Raw genomic sequence first — 14,962 nt, 5'->3', positions numbered from 1 at the left:
AAGTCATTGTGTGAGGGTAATACAAGCTGAATAACTCCTAGGATATATAGGAAATAATAGCAGTATATTATTCTCTGCACAGGTGGTTGCTGAAAGCCTATCCATGAGTACTGCATGCCAAAGTTGAGACCCCTAGTTCTGTAAGAACATGAGTAAGACAGAACAGCAAAATAACGTGTGAATGGTATCAGACATTTTATGAGTAAAGAATAATGGACCCAATCTGCCACATGGTTGAGAAAAGGGAGATGGAAAATGTAAAGCCTTTTGGATATGATCACAGAGCTGCGTACCTTGAAACACAGTTTGAAAGAATAATGAGCCAGCTGATGGAGGATATGCAATAGTATTGTGTCCTTCCAGGGACTTCATTTTTTGGAATCCAGGTCTCGAGCATAGCTGGTTGATCATGATCCTTAATGTTACTGTCTCTTGATCTTTATATTTTTTATGATGTATCTGTCTATTAATGTTTGTAATTTATTTGCTTTGTGATGACTGTGCATTTAGACCTTGAGAAAGAGTTTATGTAGGCCTAATGTATCTGTCTGTTTAATACTGTTTAAATTAATGTGTAAATAAGGCTTGGTACAAAATTCCAGTTTCTGAAGAGAAAAAAACGTATTATTTCAACTAGAAGCAGAGTATTTCCGAAGTCTGCCATGGATTGGTACTAATTCTCACAAATTGACTGCAATGTAACCGTGCTTTTTTTCTTTTTCTTTAGATTTTCCAGTTGTCACAGATATCCTTTGCGATCCACCAGTTCCCCTGTATGGTCAAAAACTTAAGCTTAGCTGTGAAGTTAAAGGATTCTCTGCTAAGGATATGGAAACAAGCTGGTTTAAGGAAAATGAAAAATGCTCCAAAGGAGTTACACTTTCAAAGTCAAAAATAGCAGACGATATGTATGACCTGCATTCATGTTTGGAGCTAGTACCTACAGGTTTGGATTACAAGAAAGAGTTTTCATTCAAAGTAAAACATTCACATTTGGAAGAACCATTTATAAAGAAAACAATATTGGGTCTTCAAGGTAAGATCAGTGTATTCATTGTCATCTTACATTAAAGTGCTCAGAATTAATTGACACAAAGTATCTAGTGAGGTGTCATTGTTTCTACTTTTGTTTGACGATGTAAAGAACAAAAAAAACTAATTTATTTTTTAACTTACGGATGAATTTTGTTGTTTAACACACAAGACAACACAGAAGGCAACAGTCTCTAGGGCAGCAGCCAGTATTGCTTCATAAACAGAAGTGACTGTCAATCAAGCCTAATCCAGATGTATAATTATATGAACATGACAGAGGAGTACCTATAGATGTGGTCTACATGGAGTTCACAAAAATATCAGACAGTCTGCTGCTAGGAAAGCTGGAGGAATTGTGGAATCAGGACTGAGAAATTAGATTGTTGCATTGCTCAAAGGTAAAACCTACTGGATTGCGATAATATGAACAATGTCAGAAAAATGGAATGTGATTAGTGGAGTACTGTAGGCCCATTTCTACATCCAGTATTCTTCACTGCGTCAACTTCAGATATGTCTGAAGTAACAAGAGGATAAGGATCATCCTGTTTGCTGAAGAGAAAAAGGTGCAGTAGTGAAGGAAGAGGAGGGTCTAAGAATTTAGGAAGGCAGACCAGTTAGCTAGAATGGTGGCAGTTGTTCACTGACTCGCTTAACAACAGCTGACATCCAGTTCTTCACTTGTGATATTTTTCAGGCTTGCACTGAAAGACTGGATGTTAGCTGTTGTAAAATGGTCTTATCACTTAAAGATTGTCACCTGGGTGTGGAATTTAATTTCATCATCAGACTTTGCTACAGTGATTCATACATTAGTGTTGTCTTGACTGGGCTACTGCAGTGCCCCTATCTTGGATGGGGGATGTGGCATTGCTTCAGATGGTGCAGAATTCAGCAACAAGTTTACTGACTGGGGGATGGACATTCCTGCCATGTTATTGATTTGCTGTGGTACCTCCACTGGCTGCCAATCCCTGCCAGATCTGTGTCTTGTATCGTCCAGATGCTACTCAGCCTTGTTTCTGTTTATTTGAAAGAACGTTTGTTTCCCTAGATCCCTGCTTTTTGTCCCTCGGAATGTGGTGTGAAAGCTTCTAGCTTTTAGATGGACCCATTTCAAAAACTCTGGTAGGACATCTTTTGCTTGAATGTTTGTTGAAATTCCAAGGACTTTGTGTGTTCCTTAGAATAGTGAAACTACAACTATAAATGTCCAAGTGTATGAAAATTAGTCTGGGGATAAGGTACCTCTGAAGTATAGTGCTTTAGGAGTTAGTATGTATGAGTAGCAGGAGTGTGGGGAGGATACAGAATGCTTTACTAGTGTGGAACAGTTAGTGCTGAAATTTGTTTGTATTTGAATCACAGTTTTGTTTTGTTTTTTTTTTTTTTTTGTTGTTTCTGTTGTTTTTGGACCTGTAATACCCACAGCTTTGGGTCTTGTGATGATGAGCCATTTTGTTTATCTGGGCATGGTCTTCTGGAATCTGCTGTCTTCTGTGAACTGTGGCGTCCTTTAAGAGGTCCCTGAAATTCCACTTTGAGTTTTCATAAGCTCTTAGAGCTCCCTTATAATTTATCTCAGCCTGTATGCATCATTTATTTTATGGGCTGCCTTTCTTTGAAATATTTATCTCTGTACAGTGCTTAATTTCTTGAACATTTTAATATTGCAAATAAATAAACAAGTACTGTAACTGGGCTTTGGCAACCCAGGAGTGAAGTATCAGCTGGGAGGAGTGAAACTCGTAGCTGATCAAGAAAAGGATGTTGGGGTGTTAATCATACATGGCATGGAGTACCAAGAGTAGAATTAGATGGCATTTGTAATAGGAGCCAGAATGCTAGGGTGTATTCTCCAAGAGATGAACTTCAGAGACCTAACAGTTTATGGTTAAAAAAAAAAATGTTACTGCTTCTGCTGTGTTGAGCTCTGATCAGACTATACCTTGAGTACTGTGTATAGTTGTGGCTGCTGTATAAGGAAAGGTGTATCAGGCTGCTGGAAGAGTCTAGAGAAAAAAACAACATAAGTGTGCATGGGATGGAAATAAAAGAATATAATCAGAGACTTGAGATGCTGGAGCTCTTCTCACTAGACACTAGATGAAGTAGAGTGGAAGATATATTTGCACAAGATTATGTCTGGGAGAAGTGTAGGGGTTACCTTAAACAGGAATGATGGGGGAAAGATGTTACAAGTAACAATGTAGGGGCCTGCTTCTGCTTGGCTCTGTAAAAGTACTTCATGGCGAAGGTTGGGAATGCATGAAAATGGCCTTCCAGAATAGGTGATGGAGAAGAAATCCAAGGAGGCATTCAGAAGAGTGTTCTACAGGTGGAGATGATGATAATGGCATGGGTAGTGGAGAGGTTGAATGCCCCACTTGGGGTTGTATTGACTTGCATACTGAAGAATTGGAAGGGACCTCATATTAACTTGGATAGTTTCAATGGAGTATTTTCTATTTCATTGTATGGGGCAATACCATTTAGCACACTCGGACAGTTAGTGAAGCAGGGTGTTTAATTGTGAAATGGGATATCAAACCTGATGAGACTTTAGAAGAATATGTATGATTTACTGGAAGTTTTGGATGTTTGTTTTTATGGAAGAAGCACCCTTTGAGTGCTATACGTCCTCCTCCTTTTTATGTTTCCAGTTCCTCCTATAAATTTTACATCCTGGCATATTACATCCTAGTCATACAATTTTGTTTACCACTATTAAAGCATCATTTCTTCCATCAAAGCTACTTCATTTTGCAGTTTTTGTTTTTAAACTGTCAACATGAGTGCTCATTATCTTTCTTGTTTCTTTTGACTTGTCTGTTTGTACCTCATTCATTTTGATACTCTGTAGAGCTCTTCTCCTTCCCCAATTTACCACTGACCTCATTTCATTATGTTGCTCTTAGTAGTGGGGAGCATCGCACTAAATGTTTTGAGCTTTTTTTTTCTTTATGGAAAGTCCATATTGTTCCTGATAGTTTTCCTTCTTCTTTGCTAGCTAAAATGCTTTCTGATGAAAATATTAAACCTGTTGAATTTCTTTCTCTAACCACAATGAGGTTTAGATCCCTAGATTGAGTATTTCTGATGCCATGTGACTTGGTGATGTGCAGTAAATCCATCAGTAATGGGTCTAAAGAGATCTTGTAGGATAGACTCAGGTCGCTTCTTAGCAGTCTGTAAAATACAGAGTATAATGGCAGGGCTTTGAGTCCGTCCATGTAGGACATGTTGCTTAGGACTTGTATCCTTTTAGTAAGGTATCTCTGTGGGTGTTCAGTTGTTGCATGTGTCTGGAGAGATATATGCCAAAGGAGACATTACAATCAGTGATTGGCCTAATGAAACAATTAATAGTAATTGTCCTTTTCCTTGTGAGTTTCATTCTATTTCTGTATTATTTATTTATTTATTTCTGTAGATTCCCAGTATCTGTCATAATATCCACTGTTGGTGCCTCTGTGGACTGAGCATGTGAAAAAACAGCATCAGAAGTGGGAAGATGTTAAACTCTAAAGCTTAGGACCTCATCTCCCTCACCTTCTAACAATATCTTGTGATCCATCATCTTTGGCAGTGGTGATGGCCTTTATGTTCTGCCCATGCTTCGTGGAAATGAGAAATCTTGCTCAGAGCAGACAGGTGATCCAAGCAGTGCAACCCTGCATTCCCTACAATGTGTCTCAGAAAACATTTCTGTGCCGCAACTACACTCAAGTCACTCCAGCTATTTCTTATTGGTTCCGTAACTGACTTTTTATTTACTTTTCAACTTCTGTTTACTTAAAGATTTTTTTTTTATTTTAAATTAACTTTTGCAATGTTTCTGCTAATCATTTGGCCAGAAGTTTCTCTATCACTTGGAAGTTTCCCTGCTAGTAAAAATTCAAATTAATCCACTGGGGGAATTCAGAGCTTCCATGGGAAGTTATTACATTGTTGTTAATCAGGGACCTTTTTTCTTCTGTCATTACCTAGCCCTGTAAAAATAGAAGAGTGTCAGCAGCATAGTTTGGATCAAGCAAATTAAATACTGAGGGCCTGTCTAATGAGGAAAGTGGGCTGTAACTTTTCAGTGTTAGTTTGGGATTTAGACTTGAGAGAAATGAGTCTGGGAGGGATTTTAAAAGCTGTGTTTTCTAGTTGGAAGCTGATGGGACATTGATCAATTAATACAGGGTATATTTTGACTGATAAAATGATACTTGGATTGTTTGTGGTTACCAGGTCCAGCCTAAGTTGTAAAACAAGTCAAACACGATTTAAGTCAGGCAGGAGTTCAGAAATATCTTTGTGAAGAAGGCCAAGTAAGCATTGATTACATTCACCTTGAATTAAGAAATTTTTAATTTCAGAGCAGAGGAAGTGATGTCATGGGTACGAGTTTGGAAATTTGTTATGGTGGCAGCAGTGGTATATAAACCTATGCAACGTAAGGATTGGTGTTGAATGAGATGTTAATTAATAGCCAGTTTGGTTTAGATTCTGATGTGGAATTTGCTTGAGAGTGTATTTATATCACTAATTTAGATAAAGGATTAAGGTACTTCCTGCATTTCTGTTTCCATAGCTTTCATCAGAGATATAGTTATAGTCTTGGAAGGATTGGTGGTTGGAAGGGCTATCATTTTAAACCTGGATTCAGTGACAGCAGGTAAGTATGGATTATGTGGTGTAACAAAGGTTCTAACTTTATCTATTAGTTTGTAAGACTTTCTGCTTTAATTAGAAAGCAGGATAAAGATTGTCTTGACTTGAGAAGTTGATTAGGGGAAGGAAGGCCTGGGTTTTGCTCAATGATTCGTTATTTGTAAGAAGTCTCTCTGGCTGCCCACTAATCAACAGGTTGATTAGAGCTCTCCCAGTGTGAAATCAGAAAATTTGGAAAGCATCCAGAAAAAAAAAACATTTACAATTCAGTTACTGGTTAGTCACTACACTGCCTGTATATCACCAACTAAGAAATTGTGAGAAAGTAAGAGAAAATCAACTAGAAAAAGACTCTGGTGGAGAAGACCATTACATTTTCAGCAAAAACACAGATCAGGTTTCAGCCTCAGTACAGGATTAGATGGATTCCAGTAATTTAGAGGAAAACTAAATCAAATACATTCAGAAGTGTTTAAAATAAGTGAGACACTTGAAAAATACATACAGTCAAATGACAAAAGGCTAGAAAGAGAAAAAAACAAAGTTTAAGTAGCTATTCATATGAACTAATAAAATTGCTTATTGAAATGAAGGAAAGACTACCGGATTATGAAGCTCCTCAGAAATAACCTATCTGATGTTGTTAATCTTCATTCATTCATGACGGATGGGTCTCAGTTTTATCCTTGGAACCGACTCGGCCGATATAACAAGCTCATGCCAGCCAAAAACACTCAAGCAAAGGTTACCCATAGTACCCCTCTCCTCATCTCCTCAGATCTCGTTTGCCATGTAGAGTTTCAACACACATCAGGCCAGCTCTCAAGCTAAGTGTTTCGTTTTTTTCTCTTTTTCATTATAGTCTTCTATATCCAACTAAATTTTACCAATTTATAGTTTTTGGTAGTTATTTGATAGTTTCCTTCCTGTGTGAGTGAAATTTCCTTCCCTTTTTGTTTGCCTTATTGTTATTTAGATGTACCATCGTTGTTACAGACCCCTCATTTACCTTTTGGTAATTTAATTATCATCGTTGGTATTTTCCTTTCCCTTCTCTTTACCCTTTGGGTAGACCTTCTTGCCATTGTTGATAAAACAAAAAAGTCCTTTCCTTTCTTTGTGTGTGTGTGTGTGTGTGCATAGACTTCGTTGTAGCAGGATATTTCTTGTTTAATTACAGTTAATTGTGGTTAACTGAAAATTTCTTAATGGCTGACAAGGTCACCACTGTTTTACAGTGTGATAAATGTGACAGGAAGATCTGAAACTTTGATGGGCAGCTCTCTTGCATTTATTGAGTAGGAGTACCTCATCTGAATGTTCAACCTCCATGTGAGCATTGTAAGGCCTTTAGTGCCCGCACATTAGCTAAGCGCAAAAACAAACTGATTTTAAAAGGTCTTAAAAACCCCTTTTTCGGAGGCTTTACATGAGGCGGAGGTCTCAACTCCTCCCAAAAAAGAGTTGAAGAGGAGACAATCGGTGGCATCGTCTCTTCAGTCCCAGGAAACAAAAAACACCACGGCTCAGGTTCATACGGAACCAAAACAGAAACATGCCAAATTGACTTTGACACCGACCTCGGCACCAGAGATTAAATCTCCATCCACTGAGCCGTCCCTTACTAAGGAACTGACAACTACTATGATTTCCATGGTACTGACCCCTTCTACAGCACCACAAGCTGTCTCTGCACTAACAATAGTGTCTCCCTTTAAATCCCCCATCATCACAACCTTCAGGTCTTCCAACCTCTGTGTCATAGGTAAAGACATTCCCCAGGACCAGATATTCCCCATCAGTTGACCCCTTTGTTGGACAACGGCTAAGTCTATTCCTTGATCGGCCTGAATCTCCATCAGGGATGCCAACCCATTCCACAAGGAGCCTTTCAGAGTTCAGCGTAGTGAGACTTGTGGATAAGCTCCTAGTGGCCAGAGGCATCACAACTACTCCTACAACCTCCCTCCCACCTGGAGCTGAAGGGTTTTCTCCACCGACTCCAACCTATGTTCCTCCTTCATCCTTCTTGCAGGTCTTGGAGCCCTCGATGCCTGTCCTGATGCCAGCTTCTTTGGTTCCAGTGGTAAATCTTGCTGTGGCTCTGGAACCTACCCTGTGGACCACAGCTCAGTTGGAGCCATCCCACCCTCAAGATTGTGACTTGTCTGTCGGCACCATGACCCCTAGCAAGGCATCAATTTTTTTCTACGGTGTCATCTGCAGTTTCGGTAGCTTTGACAGCTGTGAGTCCTCTTGCAGCTCAACTCCTGGAGGCAGGTTTGTTGGAGCGGGGTGTGTCCCTGTTCCGAGGTTGTCTTTCCTGGTTCTAGGCTCCCATCCCTCTTTGGGCAGGCCTGCCTTCCAGGTTAGGGAGAGGGCACTTGCCTCAGCAGGTTTGCAGTTGGCCCCTTTGATACCGGAATGTCACATATACATGTCATCCAGTTCACAGCTGACACAGTCCACTATACTAGGACATCAGGCATGGGAACAGCAAGATACCCTACCACAGGGCACCCTTTCTTTGGAGTCCTGTTCAGACGTTTCCCCTGAAGAGCCACCACATAAGAGATTGTGCAAGAGGAAGCACGTTGATTCCCCTGAGGAATCCCTCACCAAAGATACAGATTACGATGAGGGGTAAGGGTCCCCATGGTCGCCACCTGAAGATGTCTCCTTTGGCGACATACTGGAGATCCTGAAACAGAGGGGGGACTGGAAGCCCACCAACCTTTCCTCTGAGGAATCTGTATTCTTGCAGGCTTTCCATACTCAACCCTGTACTTCCTGGGTGACCCTACCTGTGGATGAGTTGGTCAAGCTCATCGTGCAGCATGCTTGGAAGGCCCCTGATAGCATTGAGCCAATACCCCAGAGACTGGACAAAATACTCTGCCCTACAGAGGATCAGCCCCATTTGTCCAAAGGCTTGGGAGCAGATGCTATGATGGTGGTGGCAGCCACAAGTAAAGAACTCGCAGAAGAGAGTCCTGCTATCCATCCTCCAAACAGCGAGTCCCAGACAATGGACAGACTCGGGAAGCGGGTTTACACTTTAGTGACCTTTGCCATATGGTCTTTGAACTACTTGGCACATTTTACCCATCTTCAGTGGGACTTGATTACAGAACTTTCAGGAACCTTAGCAGGAGCAGTGTTTGATGAGGTATGTGACAAAGTTGTCTCCCAGCTTGCCACCCTAGAATCCATTTCAAATTCGTCCATTCGGTTGATTGCCCATACAACCGAAGCGGAGGACAGAGCAGCAGGTACAGGTGTTGTCATGAGACGTCACATCTGGATGCACTTGTGTGACTTTGTGGACCCCTTCAAGTCTTCCTTCATCAAGGCTCCCATTGACGAATCTTCTCTGTTTGGCCCTAAAGCTATAGCCAGGTGAGAAAAAGATGGAAAGACCATGTCTGCTGTTAGCGTACATTTTTCCACTCTTCAGCGATCCTATACCAGGAATCAGGGAAGCGGGAAGATGTGGATCAAGAAATCCCAGGACCTTTTTGTGACATACGCGGTGAGTTTTCTGCCCAGGGCAGAGGGGGGAACTCATCAGGAAGATGCTCCACCCATGGTAGAGGGGGCCCACGAAACCAGGGCTCCAGGGACTCCTTCTCTGTGCAGCCCTATTAGAGCTCCCTGAAGAGTGGCCAAATTGATACTGTGGAGGCAGTCGGGGGATGGTTCTCTTTGCACTACTTAGCCTGGCATTCAATAACATAAGATTCCTGGGTGCAGACAGTAATGACCAGAGGTTACCATATTCTCTTCAGCCTTTATCCAAGGCCACAAAGGCAAATCCCCAATGTTCCACCCAGTCAGATGGATACAACAGCTCAAGAAGTTTTAAAGCTACTAGAGAAAAGAGTCATCCAAACAATCCCACCAGACCAAATAGGATCCGGAATTTATTCGATTCTTTTTAGTGCCAGAAAAGACTGGCCTGGAGGCCAATTTTTAGACCTCAGTATCTTTAATAAATTCTTTAGACGGACAAAATTTTGGATGGTCATGGCTCAGTCTATCTTTCCATTTCTGGGAAAAGATGATTGGATGTGCTCGATAGATCTTCAGGATGCATATTATCACATAAAAATGGACAAACAATCCAGAAGATATCTCTGCTTCTGGCTGGGAGCCAATCATTATCAATTTCGGGCACTCCCCTTTGGTCTCACCACAGCCCCCAGGGTGTTCAACAAATGCATGACAGTAGTAACAGCTCACTTGAGACTGCAAGGATTCCAGTTGTTTCCGTATTTAGATGATTGGCTCCTTACCTCCCCCACCAAACGTCTACTGCTTCAAGCCTTATGCTACACTCTAGAACTGGCAGACATATTAGGCATCTCAATAAACAAGGAAAAGTCAAAACTGGTACAGCTCAAAGCTTAGACTTCATTGGAGCAATTTTCAACACAAGATCCTGTCTTGTTGCTCTACCTCATCACAGGTTAAGATCCCAGCTACAGCCAATACTTTCTCAAGATTTAGTCCCATCTAGTTTAGTCTTACAACTGTTGGGTTCAATGGCAGTGATAATCACCCTGGATCCACTGGCAAGATTCCACATGATGCTGCTTCACTGGCTCCTAGCGTCACAGTGGTCTCTACTGACACATCTCATGTCTTACCCAGTCTGCATAGCAACCTGTTGCAAACATCTGAATTAGATGAAACCAGAACAGTAGTTATGGAGTCGCCCCTTTTCATCCCCTCAACTCAAGGCCGTAGTGATCACAAACACATCCTTGATGGGGGGGGGGGGGGGGCCTTTTCAGGGGAAAAACAGTCCAAGGCACTTGGTCCCCCTTAGAGGTCAGTCTGCACATCAGTGTCCTAGAATGGAGCGCGGTGCTTCCAGTGTTGCAAGCATTCTATTCTGCTCTTCTGTCTTGGACAATTGCTATGCAATCAGTCAACATGTTGGTGGTTTGGTACATCAACAAACAAGGGGGAACCAGATCTTGCCATTATGTTGGGAAGCCCTGAGTGTGGCAGTGGATGATAGATTCCAACAGCTTTCTGATAGCAATGCACATTCCCGGTAATTCCAACGTGATTGCAGACAAATTGAGCCGAAACATCCTTATGGCTTACAAGTGGTCTCTCAATCCCATAATAGCGACCAAAATCTTTTGTCGTTGGGGCCAGCCTTGCTGCAATCTCTTTGCCTCTCCCTCAAACCACAAATGCAGCAGCCACTTTGCCCTGATCCCCCCCCTCAGGGGAGAGCCACAGAGAAGATGCTCTGATATACAGTTGGCCCCAAGGTCTGCTTTATGCCTTTCCTCTCTTTCCCCTGATACCATAGTTTTTAAAGAAAGTGCAATGGTTGACAAGCAAAGTGATCCTCATTGCACCCTGTTGGCCCCGTCAAGTCTGGTTCCCCTTTTTGTGGCCTCACCTAGTTCACCCCCCGTGGACTCGGGATCCAACCCCAGGACTGCTCTCTCATCCACAGGGCCTGGTCCTTCCCGACCTACCGAATCTCAAGCTGACCGCTTGGTTTCTCCACTTCCAGTATTTGTCAAATAGAGTAATATATCTTCCCCAATGCAACAGATACTTCTGGCTTCCCATAAACCAGCCTCCAGGACACGTTATCATAGTAAATGGAACAGATTTGTGATCTGGACTCAAGAACAAAGACTCTTTTCCTTCTCAGCCCTGATTCATAAAGTCTTAGAATACTTGTCAACACTACTTCAATCAGAAGCCTCAGTTTCTACTGTCAGAGTCCATTTAGCAGCAATCTCCAATTTTCGCAATGGCTTTAATGATTCTTACTTGATATCTCACCGTCTCTGCAAAACCTTCTTAAAGGGAGTCATGCATCTGAGACCACTACTTAAAGATCCTGTTGAACCTTGGAATTTGATGCTAGTCATACAAATTTTAATTCAACAACTCTTTGAGCCATCAGCCACCTGTGACATAAAGTTTTTGTCTTGGAAAACCTTATTCCTGGTAGCCATCATGTCAACTAGTAGGATGTCAGAATTACTGGCTTTGTGTGTAAAACGCCCATACATAATTTTTTCAGAAAGCGAGAGTATCACTTCAGACTACCCGTCTTTCTACCCAAAGTTGTTTCAGATTCAAATCTTAACCAATCCATTGACTTGCCAGTTTTCTTTCCAAAATTTTTTTAACAAAGAAGAATACTGTTTGCAGTTGTTAGTGCATAGACAATTACGATTTTACTTAGGACTAAATCATTCAGAAAATCAGATCAACTCTTCCTGTCTTTTTCAGGTCCAAGATTAGGCAAACCAGTTTCCAAAGTCACTTTATCAAAATGTATAAAAGTAAAATAATAGCCAGTAGGCAAACCAACCCCGTTGTAAACAGCAAACAGCCAAGCAAAACCAAACATTGAAGTGAAACACAGCTTTAAGCACCATTCAAGACTGTAAAACGTGTTATTTCCAGGTAAGCGTTTCACCACAGAGAGTGACTTCATCAGACCCATTAATACAAACTAAAAGCAAGCAAAACAATACAATTAAATACTCACATATAATGCTCACTCATTTCAAAAACTCAATCCACGCAATGTTAGCTGACTTTGCATCTAAACATTCTATTAATAACGTCCGCTCTACATTCAAAGCCACTTAAAGTCACAGTTCTCTGTTGTAGATCATTGCACATAAGAATTATTTAAAGCTCTCCATATTCAGTCCAATCATAATAATAAAATACATCATAAATCGGGTCGTAGCTAGCTTGTCAGAAAATCTGTTCCTATCACTTAGAATATAACATTATTCTGTTCACTAGTATAAACACGAACTTCCATTCAATAGCTGAAAGCAGTTAAAAGTAATTCAGCAAATTATAACCATGTAGATCCATAGTAAGGTAAAGCTTTTAGAAACCCTATCAAGTATTTATAAATCCCTGCTTTTGAATACTTGAATTGCTGAAGCTTCTGTTATTCAAAAACACATATTCGGCAGATAGAAATTTTACATGCTCAGCAAATAGAAAATTTAGAGTCCAACTGCATAGCTGCCCAACGTAAAATAAAACCTCAACAGCAATATGTTAACAAGGTGCATTCATAACATACACTGTGCATAAAACCACTCGATATAAAAAACCTCTAGACCTGTATAAATGAACAGAGCAGCAAGTAACTCTTAACTGTGCTGCTTAAATGTTCATATTGTAGCAGCAATGGCACTACGACAACCGGAAGCATAGAATCTGTCAGTTATACAGCTCAACAGCTGTCTAAATTAATTTATAATAGGTATATAATGTTTCAACTACCATAAACCATTTTACCTAGGTATATAACGTAAACCTTACAGTTTACAAGTACGTAGGGTAACAGATTCATCAAAACACTATGTCCCAGCTACCCAACTGCTTGAAACACAGTAACAATCATATTATCAGCCATATCCATAAATTCTATCCATTGTACAGTTAAACAACTGTCAGTTTTTGCTAAAGAATAAATCAATGGATAAAACAAATAGTATAGGATACAGTAAATGAATAATGATATGTATATATTACAGCCACTACAAACAAATTATGCTTCCGGATGAAATTATGCATATTGCTTAATACTGAATCATAATTAATCTAACATCCAAGCAATAAATAAACATTGTAAAATGATATATATATATATATATATATATATATCAACAAAGCACTTATGGTTCCTATCAGAAGTGTCTAATGGTAGACCAGCAAATTAATGTGCATGAGAAATGCAATATCCTATACTGAAGAGCTAGATGTGTCATATGGGCATATAAAAATATAGTTTATACTTGTAGCTATTATGCTAATACACCTTCAAAAATATTTATTTGGTACTACATCCATAACAACTAGCATATGTCACCTACATAAAGTACAAAGCTGCCTAAATTAGGCTAGAATGAAAGATTAGAAATCTCACATGACCATCTTTATAAACCTAGACCATAAATCCTCGATGTGTAAAAATATCTGAATAAATATTCAACTGATATGAAAATTATTATATATGATATAACAAGACTACATGGAATATTAGTGAAAGCAGTGGTTATTAACTAAATCTCTGTATATCTGTCTATACTACTATACATATTCACCAAGCATTATCAAAATTTCCATTTTATAATAACATGAATAACCCTAACAAATACATGTGGTAATGCACAGTTAACTACTCAGCTATTCAATGCAGTGTTATAACTTAACATATTATTTCCTAGGCAATCCCCATTCTTCCAATGCACATTTGATGGATATTTTCCCATTCAAACCTAGCCCCTTCTCTGCTCTTAATTTTAATATCTATCGTAATTCACTATTCTCCGTCAGATTCTTAACATTCCCTACTCTTGGGCCAATAACAATTTATTCCAATCCAATAAACTTAAAATGATATGCAGCACTAATTTTGATAGATCTAGACAGGGCACTAACTGAGTCTCTATTCCTTATACTATTGATGTGTTCCCTCATCCTCTCACGAAACGTTCTGTTGGTTTTCCCAACAAAGAAGTATGAACAACAATCACATTGTGCTAAGTAAAAATGTTTTTACTGTCGCAATCAATATCAGTTTTTAACTTGTATAGCACTCCTGGTCAGGATTTATAAATTCATTAGTTTGTTTAATGAATTGACAGACACTACAATGACCACATATCCTAGTCCCTACATTTATATTGGTACTGTGTGTCACTGTATCTCTAGGGTAACATAGCATTCTCCTGATATTTTTTCTGTTTTTAAAACGGAAACTAGGGTGTTCTCCTACTATATCTTTAATTTTCTTATCAGTCATAAGTAACGGCCAATGTTTATAGAAAATATCCTTAGCCTTATTGACATCACTGGTATATGGTATAGATATGTTAACTACCTTTTGAGTATCCATTACTGAATTATACTCAACCACATTAACTGACTTAGAAGAAAAATATGGTTTAGCTCTACTATACCTCAACTTTTTTACTTCCTCCAGTGTGGGGGTTGCTTCATTTGCCTTATAGCCCTGTTGGTATAGATTATTTTCCAATTGATTTAAGCCTTCTACAAACGTTTGTTCTTTGTTACTTAGACGCGAGACTCTCATCCCCTCTCCTTTAACTACATTATTAAACGTTCATTTGGAATGCATGTGGCCACTGATGTTATATTCTAAGTGAAAGGAACAGATTTTCTGACAAGCTAGCTATGATCTGATTTATGATGTATTTTATTATTATGATTGAACTGAATATGGGGA

At 39.7% G+C, this 14,962-nt stretch overlaps 1 protein-coding gene across 1 annotated transcript in view; it reads left to right on the top strand.

The window, feature by feature from the left end:
• The window catches only part of LOC122810505, a 1,366,849-nt gene that overhangs the window by 981,186 nt on the left and 370,701 nt on the right, over window positions 1-14,962 (top strand). The window contains exon 9 of the mRNA XM_044082087.1: window positions 728-1,036. Within this exon, the coding sequence (XP_043938022.1) occupies window positions 728-1,036 (309 nt within the window). The remainder of the gene's footprint in view (window positions 1-727; window positions 1,037-14,962) is intronic.

Source organism: Protopterus annectens, chromosome 9.part0 (assembly GCF_019279795.1).
Source record: "Protopterus annectens isolate FY-2018-M chromosome 9.part0, PAN1.0, whole genome shotgun sequence".
NCBI classification, from domain to species: domain Eukaryota; kingdom Metazoa; phylum Chordata; order Ceratodontiformes; family Protopteridae; genus Protopterus; species Protopterus annectens.
This window is presented reverse-complemented; position numbering and strand designations above follow the sequence as displayed.